This window comes from Sciurus carolinensis, chromosome 15 (genome assembly GCF_902686445.1).
Source record: "Sciurus carolinensis chromosome 15, mSciCar1.2, whole genome shotgun sequence".
Lineage (NCBI taxonomy): Eukaryota > Metazoa > Chordata > Mammalia > Rodentia > Sciuridae > Sciurus > Sciurus carolinensis.
This window is the reverse complement of record NC_062227.1, coordinates 44,904,224-44,914,588: the sequence shown is the minus strand read 5'-3', so window position 1 is coordinate 44,914,588 and position 10,365 is coordinate 44,904,224. Positions and strand designations below refer to the sequence as shown.

Sequence of the window (10,365 nt, the reverse complement as noted above, 5' to 3'; positions counted from 1 at the left end):
GACCAAAAGAACAATTTTAGAGAAGAAAAAGTTTATTTGGGGCTTACAGTTTCAGAAATCTCAGTCTATAGATGACTGAATTCATTGCTCTGGGCCTGAGGTGAGGCAGAGTATCATGGGGGAAGGGTGTGGAGGGGGAAAGCAGCTCAGGACATGGCACCAGGTTGCAGAGAGACTGCTCTGCTCTCCAAGAACAAAATTAAAACCCCAAAGGCACTTCTCCAGTGACCCACCTCCTCCAGTCACACCCTACCTGCCTATGGTTACCACCACTTAATCCCTATCAATGGATTAATGCACTGATTATGTTAAGGCTCTCATAACTCAATCATTTCACCTCTAACTTTCTTGCATTGTCTCACACATGATTTTTGGGGGACACCTTATATCGAAACCATAATACTGCTTATTAAGAATTTTATAGATTTACATTTTATATTTAGATCTTTGATCTACTTTTTGTATATGGTGTGATATAAGGGTCCACCTTCCTTTTGCATACTATCCTACCACCATTTGTTGAAAAGATGATTCTTTCCATTAAATTGTCTTAGGACACTTGTGAAAAAATCATTTGACTACAATCTAGTAAGTGGTCATTTCTAGATTTTCAATTCTATTCAACCGGCCTCTAGCCTTCCTTATACCAGTACATCACTGCTGAATACTGTCACTTTGTAGTAAGATCTGAAATCGGGAAATGTGAGTACTCTTACCTTTATTCTTTTTTCAAGATTCTTTTAGTGCTTCTGGGTATCTTGATTTTCTGTATGAATTTTAGGATTGGCTTCACACTTCCTAAAAAAAAAGTCACTTGGGATTTTGACAGTAATTACATTGGATTTGTACCCAGTTTGGGGAGTATTACCATTATGATTTCTATTGCTATTGTTTCTAAAGTGGTCTTGAGGTCTTTGTTGATAGCGGCCATAATCATGATGGCCACTTTTGAGAAGACGCTGACTGGGGTAAAGTTAGGTTCAGGTATGAGTGTCAGGTGAGACACAAATGAAGACATGGAATCAAGAGTCATCGAGTGGAAGAAATGCATTACTCACAGGTCCCAGAAAGGTTAGGGGTGCCTATGAGGCTGTTAGGAAGCTGGAGACAGCAAGGAGTTCCGCCAGCAGGAGGTGTTGGAAGAGGACTGTGGGACTTAGCCTTTAGTCCCCAAGGGCATTAAATTTGAGGCTTTCCCTCAGAGGCTGTGACTTGGCTAGTTTTAAGTAACATCCTAGAAGTGGGGATTTGAGACTCTGGTTTTAACTAGTAGGTTTTATCAGAGTCAGCAACTAGAAAGCATGTTGAGTTTTGGGTCTGGAGGATGAGGAATGAGGAGGCAATATTGCAAACAAGCATATAAGGAAGGGGCAGTTTTAAATTAGATCAAAGATTAGGGGTAGAACTGAATTTCAAATATTAGACCTAAAAGTGGTCTGGGCAGCAATCCTACTAAACAATTTATGATGACCATCTTAATACCAAGTTTTTTGTTTCATGAACATGTTTATTTAATTCTTAATTTCAGTGATGATTTTTAATGTGTAAATCTTGCACTTTTTAATTAAATTTATTCCTAAATATTTTAGGAGTTGGGGTTGGTGGAGTTGGAAATCAACCCAGGGCCTTGTGCATGCTAGACAAGTGCTCTGCCCCTGAGCTACCCATCAGCCCTATTTTATTCTTTTTAATGCTATTTTAAGTGGAAATTCTTTTCTTATTTTCTTTTTTGGGGGTGGGCACTGGGGATTGAATTCAGGGCCATTCAACCACTGAGCCACATCCCTAGTTCTATTTTGTATTTTTTTTAGACAGTGTCTCCCTGAGTTGCTTAGCACCTCACTTTTGCTGAGGCTGGCTTTGAACTCATGATCCTCCTGCATCAGCCTCCTGAGCCGCTGGGATTACAGGCATGTACCACAGCTCCCGGCTTCTTCTTTTTGTTTTCGCAATGTTCATTGACATTAATGTTCACTAAAAACACACTATTTTTTGTGCACTTATCAGTTCTAATAGTTTTTTAATGGGTTTATTAGGATTTTCCACGTGTAAAATGATGCCATATGCACATGGAATTTTATTTCTTCCCTATCAATATGGATGTATTTTCTTGCCTAATGGCTCTGGCTAGAACCTTCAGTGCCATGGTGAACAGATGTGGCAAGAGTGAGCATCCTCATCATTTTCCTGCTTTTAGGTGAAGAGAATCCAGGCTTTCACCATTAAATGTGGTTATGAATTTTTCAGTGGGGCTCTCTCAGATTGAGGAAATTCCTGTCTTTTCCCAGTTTGTTAAGTTCCCAGAAAGGGAAAGGTTGTTGAATTGAACCCAGGGGCCTGTATATGCTAGGCAAGGGTTTACCTTGAGCTACATTCCCAGCCCAATGTCTTTTGTCTGTTGAAATTATCAATTGAGGTGGTTTTTGTCCTTTATTCTATATTCCCTTTTTGATTTGTATATGTTGGCCCTAGGATAAATCCCACATTATCATGGTGTATATTTCTTTTGATACATTGTTAGATTCAGTTTACTAGTATTATGTTGAAGATATTTGCATCTATATTCATCAGGTATTTTGGTCTTTAGTTTTTTGCTTTTTTCCTTGTGTTTTTTTTTTTTTTTTTTTTTTTTAACAAGGGATTGAATCCAGGGGCACTTAACCAGTGAGCCACATCCCCAGTCCTTTTTGTTTTGAGATGGGGTCTCTCTAAGTTGCTTTAGGGCTTACTAATTGCTGAGGCTGGCTTTGAACTTGAGATCCTCCTGCCTCAGGCTCCCAAGTGGCTGGGATTACAAGTGTGCAACACAGTGCTCTGCTGTGTCTGGCTTTTGTATCAGGTAATGCTGGACTCAGAACAAAATGAGAAGTACTCCTCTCCGCTTTGGAAGAGTCTGTGAAAAACTGATATTAATTCCTTATATGTTTAGTAGATGTAATGGGTTGAATGGGTCTCCTCAAAATATCTATCCAGAACCTCAGACTGGGACCTAATTTGGAAGTAAGATTTATATTAATTTCCTGGTGCTGACATAACAAAGTACTACAAACTGAGTGGCTTCAATAAACAAATTTGTTTGGAAGTTAGAAGTCTAAAATCAAGTTTTGAAGAGTTAGTTGTTTCTAAGGACTTTGAGGGATTATCTGAAAGGCTCTCTCCTAGCTTCTGGGACTTCTCCCTTACTAGGGGTTAGTATTTAACTTTCTCATGGGTGGACCCAATTCCAACCTCAACAGGGTCTTTGCAGATGTGCTGAGGTCATATTGGTTTTGGGTGGGCTCTAAAGCTAGTATAAATGGTGTCAGAAGAGATAGAGGTGCACAAAGGAATGCTGCATGAAGATAGAGATTGGAGTGACCCATTGGCAAGTCGAGGATTGCCAACAACCACAGGAGAGAAAATGGTACAGGGTCTTCCACTTAAAGCCTCCATTTTGGGTCTCCTTTATTTCTGGGTCTCAAACACATGTATTTGATCTTGAAGGCAGTTCACCAACGTCAATATATATATATATATATATATATATATATATATATATATATGGCTCAATTTGGAAATTTTTAATTGCTCTAAGTTCACTGAGCCTTTCTTATGCATGTTCTAATTGCTATTAATCCATTTAAGTGAATTTTTAGACACTTCAAGTTTTAGAATTATTTTTCTCATTTCTAGATCTTTTCAGAAATCTCCATCTTTTTACTTATCATAAATCCACATTTCTTTCTGCATTTCAAAATACTTATTTCAAAGAATTTGCTAATTCCAGTATCTAGATCATTGATGGGTCTGTTTTTATTGACTATTTTTTAAAATAAAGGTCACTTTCTTGATTCATTTTGTGGGTGGGGTCCTAGGGTTTGAACTCATGCTAAGCATATGTTCTTGCACAAGTCTACACCCCAACTTAATCACTGTACTTTGTGACAGATGCATTGAAGAGACTATTCTGTTATCTTGCTGAGTTTGTTTTGCCTAAGAAGGTAATTTAAAGTGCTAGAAGATTAATGTTGTAGAAGCTTGATTTTATACTTAGATATATGGTGTAGTTCCATTTTGTACTTGACCCTACCAAATAGCCCTAAATCCTTACTAATGGTCTTTACTGATTGATACACAGTACACATTCTGAGGTACTGAGGGTTAAGATTTCACATAAATCTCATACTTCTTTTGCTTTCTTCTTGAATTTCAACATAGTCTTAAGTGTTCATTAAGCCCCTGTAAATCTGAACTCATCTGTTGTTGGTGCTGGGTGACTGCTAAGATCTTTGCTCAAATCTTTTTGCCTTTTAGTTGTTTTCCTCTGGGTTTTTGGAGTTTCATCCTGTACACCCTTAATCAGTCATGGATTTGAGAAAAGTTTATATGCAGACTTGGGGGCCCCTCTGACTACCTGGGATTTTCTCCTTCAACTTCCAGATATTTTGTTTGCTCCCAAGACTGTGGACTCCTTAGTCTAATCCTATAGTTTGTGTGAACTCTACCTCCAGTGTGCTATGTTCATGGAGGATGTTTTCTGGGAAAAAGCTGTGATCTTACCCAGCACTTTATTGGGGTATAATGTACAGAAAGTAAAATGCATGTATCTTAAATATAAGTCAATAAATTATATTCTCCCCAATAAATTAGCTTTTCTTGTTCAACAATTTTTAGATTTATCCCATTGTCAGTTAACTCATTCACGCATTCTTTCAATTTTAGAATAGTATCTAATGTATAAATTGATTTTTATTATCCATTAACTTATAGCTGTTGAAGTGTAATCACCGATAGGCATATACTTACCTAGGAACTAGCAAACTCTTTCCCAAGGGATTATGCCATTCTACATTCTAATAGTTGCTCCATGTTATCACCATTTGGCAGGTATGCACTGGTAGCCCTTGTGATTCCATTTTGCATTCCCTGATGACTAATGTTGAGCACACTTTCCTATAGTGTTTGTGCATTTGGATGGCTTCTATGAAAGTGTATATTCAAATCACCTCATTTTTATATTAAATTGTTGTTACAATGTTTTTAAAAAGTTCTGGTTTTCTGGGTGAGTTTTGTCAGTTATATGTATTCTAATATTTTCTTAGGTCATGGCACTTCAGCAGTATCTTTTTGATAAGGAGTATCTAATTTTGCTGAAAATTATCAGCTTTTACTTTTAGATTTAATAATTTGTGTCCTAAGATATTTTCCCAAATCCCAAGGTCATGAAGATAATCTGTTTTCTCCTGCAAAATTTATTGTTTTGTTCTTCACATTTAGGTCTATAATCCATTTTCAATAAACACAGAACACATCAATGTTCAGGTTTTTTACTGTACGAATAGCTCATTACTCAGTTTTGATAGAAAAAGAAAAAAAACAACTTCCCTTTTCCAATAGAATTGCTTGGTATTTTTATTGAAAAGTAAATGACCATGTATATGTAGGTCTATTTCTGGACTCTATCTATTGATATATTTGTCCTATCTCTAGTACCACATATTCTTATTTATTGCAACTTTAGAGAAGAAAAATCTTGAAATTGGGAATTATAAAGTCCTCCAATTTTAGTTTCCTTCTTCAACATTATCTTAGTTATTCTGTGTCTATTGCAATTCCACTTCAATTTCTACAAAGCCTAGAGGTATTTTGATTTCACTGAATCTACAGGTCAATTTGTGGGAAACTGACATCCTAACATTATGCAATCGTTCAATCAATAACAACAGGGTATCTATTTATTGTGTGTGGTGGTCTATAATTTTTTTAGCACTGTTTTCTAGTTTTCAGAGTAGAGGACTTAAAAACCTTTTGTCTTGAAAAACTTTATTCCTAGATATTTGACTCTGTTAATTATATTTCATTATAAATGGCAATTTTAAAATTTAATTTCATTTATTTCAAATGTATAAATATACAATTGAATTTTGTATATTTGCCTCATCATGAAAAATGGCAGAAAAATCAAGTAACTCTTTGTATACAACCTCTCACAGAGTTATCACTTCAGAAACACTACTTTTGAATTTCTTTCTCCTTTGAAGAACATGTTAACTATAGAGTTAAATTTGTTTTTGGTATACTCTGTGGAAGATAATAAGAGCACCAAAGCCTTACAAAGAGGAACCTCTGTTTTTCAGCTAAATGGAAAACAGGGGAAATGAGGACATGGAGGCTTACATGGTGTTCTCCATTTGCAGAATGGTGAACAAAGTGGTGTTTCTCGGGAATATCAATTAGGACAGAGAGACATATTAAAATGGACCGAGATTAGGATTGGGTGAATAGATTTGTTGAGATTCAAATTATCTTTAATTGCCACACTTATAATTCTTCCCTGGTCAAATAATAGTTCTATGTATTCATCCTTTGCTTTCTTTTTTCATTCTTCTCAATTTGATTTGTAATAGATAAGCATCTGCCTAATCTACAAATAGCTATGATAAAAAAGGATTCATTTGAATTTCAAATAAAACCAATGTAAAGCACAACTATTCAGGAATATTTTATATTTTCAAAGTATTTAGGAATATTTAATTAGAAAAATAAAGGCAATGGGATTTCTATCAGGTTCTAAAAGTACCCATGAATTTAATCACTCATATCCCCCACTTAAAAAACAAAACAAAACAAAACAAAACCTTAAATCACATTGCGGTTAAGCTTTCTTACAGTAAGGAATAATACCAAGCTATGCTAGAGTATACAAACCTGAAATTCTGAGCATGAAAATAATTTATTGATTAGACATCTGATTCATTCAAGCAGTAGGCCTACTGAAGGTAGAATTAACACAGCTCATGGAATAGAAAAAAATTCCATCCAGCACCTGCATCATTTCAAATTTCCTGGGGACATTATGCATTCTGTATCATAGCCTCACCCAAAAGCATCCACATGTGCTTGATGTTGATTAACTTCAACAGGATATAAGAAACTTCATGTACACTCAGTTTGGCAAGTATCGTTAGTGATGTGACTTTCAGAAACATTCTTAGGCACTAGAAATAGCACTGCCTGCAGTGAGTCTTTGAAAATCAAAGAAAAGAATATCATTAAATATAATCTAAAAAACAGGAAAGAAAATATATGCAGTTTTGCCAATGGATTGCTTTACATATCAGAAAAAATGTTGCAATGAGATTTTCTTTCTAGAAGATTAAAAAAGTAACTTTTAATTGATAGGTGATTTTGTGGTATTAAAAATCAGAAAAAATAAAACCAATATAACTGAAATGGAATTTAGGAAGAAATGCAGGACTAGTAATATGGAACAAGAGCTGCACTTCTTTGGCTAACTTATTAAAAACTGCCAATTAAACATTTTCAGTCAAATTTTATTAAAAAAAAGCAGCAGATCAACATTACAATTCAAGAATCTAATCTAAATATGCACTTAACAATGAAGCACATCTGAGTATGGAGTGAAAAAGGTTTTCCAAAAAACCATCAAATATATTATCTCCAAATACCCAAATTATAAACCACTCCTTGAAAGACTTTTGTTAAGTGGAATCATAAAGAACTGAAGATTTATTGCTGTGAAAACAAATTTGTAGTACAGTAGTATGAATCTTGGGTATTAAGCATCATCAGTTGAATCAAGTTAAGAAGTTGAAAATGTGATAAGAAATTGTGTGTATGTGTGTGTGTGTGTGTGTGTGTGTGTGTATGTGTGTGTTTAAGAGAGAGAGAGAAAGAGGGGGGAAGGGAAGAAAGGGGGAGAGGGAGCGAGGGGGGGGGAAGAGGGAGAGAGGGGGAGAGGGGGGGAGAGAGAGAGAGAAGGAGGCGGAGAGAGAGAGAGAGCGAGCGAGAGAGAGATTGTAAGCCAGTTGACCCAAGAACAACTGAGATATCTAACTTGTTCGGTTGAGACCAGGCATCATGTTAAATCTCCATTTTTTAGAAGGCAATTAAAAAATCACAATTCCAACAGCCCACAAATCAAATAAAAATATTGTAGAAAGAAATTAAAACTATGTTCAAAGAGCTTTTTCTCCCAGCTCGTTTTCAGCACCCCAAGGAAAATAAAAGCATCCATGACTATCACAGATGAAAACAAAATGAATGTCATTGGAATCAGTTATTTTTCCCCACTGAGGTATAAAATCTATATAGAAATTTGATACTATACTATAACAAATTGTACTTCTCATAGTTCTAATTTTGTTTAAACCCTGTTTAATATAGTTTTTTTTTTTTAATTGTTGTAAAAATGTTATTTTCATGATTCTGAATCTGGTTCCAGTTCTTTTCATTTGCTTTTATGTCAATATTTAATATATTGGCTACCAGTTCTAATCAGGAAAAAAAATCTTGGTAATCTCTTCTTTGTCAGCACACTCAGCAGAAATTACTGACGTGCAAGCAAACCATAAAAGGTGCAGCTCTCCAGAAAGCACATTTTGTTGACCGTTTCATTGTCTGAATATTCTTTCCCATGATTCTTGATGAAAGACTCTTTCAATCTTGTAAACATCAGTGTGCACAGTCTCACTACTATGCAGTTTCACGTCCTTGGACAGGAAGGCTGGTTCACAGCTAGTGAAAAGCTAGAGGAGTTTGAGTTTTAATGGCTGATAAACCTTACATCCCGCAGAGGAGGAAAGCACTTTTCCTTTTTTGCTACTTAAGAATGTGGCAGAAATGTATGCTGAGGTAGCCCAGTCAATCCTTAATTTTTTCTTTTTTTAAAAATTTGGTCTCAGAATATTTCTGGAAGGGTGACATTTCGAAGAAGCCACTGCTGGGACCGGCTTCCATTGCAGTCTCTAATGCTGGGCACCTGGCTGTCCTCTTCCGTGGCTTTATCCAGGCACTGATTACTGTTCACATGCTGCAGGGTTAATTTCTGAAATGACAGGAAAAAAATAAATCTTAACATGAAAGTGGAGAAGAAAAACATCTCAATCTTTGTTTTTCTTTTCTTTCTTTGTTGTTACCGGGGATTGAACCCAGGATTGCTCAACCACTAAGCCACTTTCCTAGTCCTATTTTACTCTGAGACAAGGTTTTGGTAAGTTGCTTAGAGCCTAAGTTGACCAAGCTGGCCTCAAACTTGTTATCCTCTGGCTTCAGCCTCCCCAGTTGCTGGGATTATAGGCGTATATCACCATGTCCAGCTTCAACCACCATTTTGATGATTACTAAATTTGTCTGTAAAAAGATTTTTGGTGGGCAATGTAAATTATTTAAAAGGCAATAGAGAAAATGTGCATATTTAAAGATGCATTAAGAGCTAAGTGGGAGAGAAAAATCCATTTGGTTCAGTGGGACACAACTGACTTGCAGGAAGATGACCTAATTCTAAGCCCTAATTCTCGCATAAGCTCTGTAACACTGTGAGAAACTTCTCTTTTTGTGAGTGTGTGCTCTGGTTTCCCTAAAAAAAGAAAGAAAAGAAAAAAAAAAAAAAAAGAAAGAAAGAAAGGAAGACCAGACTGGTTCCTAATTTAGGATCCTTCAACCTATTTCCAAATAGCAAATTTCAAAGTTTTTTCATTTCCCTGTGATAAGGCTGCTCATGTAAATTCTGTGATTTCAAACCTCAAGCTCTAGAAATTCAGGTCCTTTAGAATTAAAGCTGTATGAACACTTGGATGGCTAAGATTTGGTATAATCAATCTTAAGTCTGTGTTGTATTCAATCCAGAAAGACTATTCTTGTGGTTAAGGGAGTTGGTGTAGGACACAAGAACACAGGAACTTGGAATTAGTTTGGGTTCATAGCCTGGGTAACTTGGCCTTTCTCATTTTCAAAATGAAGATTATGTTACATATTTTGAGCAGATTCTGTGGTGTTCAGAGAGGACAAAATTTAAAAACACAGTATCTCACAAAGGAGGTTCTTAACAAATGGCTGACAGATAAGCTATTCATCTTCCTATCTACTCATTTACATTTTGTATTTGATACTATCATGTTGATTTTTAAGATAATTTCGAAAAGGCAGGAAAGAGAGTTAATAGATATACACAGTTAAAATGATCCAAACTCTGATAATGTACTCTGGTCACATTAAGGTCTTCTAAGAGCTGTGTAGCCATAAACTTCAAGTTATTCTATAAATTCAAATAATTTTAAATCAAACTCTAATGATTATATAACAACTATTTTGGCTTCTAGTCATTTACTATTCTTGAATTAAAATGAAATGAGAACTAGCAAAAGATGGTATACATGCAGATGTCTCTATTCATACTGATTTAGGTTCAGTGACTTCTTAATTTCTACAAATGCATAAAAACAGAACCAAAAGACAGTGGCTATTTTAATTTTTTCATGCAGATACTGTATAGTTTACTGGTTGATAAGATGGGCTTAGCAGTCAGACATTCCTGGAATGAATTTTGGATTTGTCAACTGAAGCTTAATGAAACGTGTCAGAGAA

The 10,365-nt window shown here is 35.6% G+C and overlaps 1 protein-coding gene across 1 annotated transcript in view; it reads right to left on the bottom strand.

Moving 5' to 3' along the window:
* Nucleotides 1-6,468: 6,468 nt before the first annotated feature.
* Nucleotides 6,469-10,365, bottom strand: part of Galnt1 (polypeptide N-acetylgalactosaminyltransferase 1) — a 126,239-nt gene continuing 122,342 nt past the window's right edge. The window contains exon 13 of the mRNA XM_047526397.1: nucleotides 6,469-8,827. Coding sequence (XP_047382353.1) covers nucleotides 8,681-8,827 — 147 coding nt within the window. The 3' untranslated portion in view covers nucleotides 6,469-8,680. The remainder of the gene's footprint in view (nucleotides 8,828-10,365) is intronic.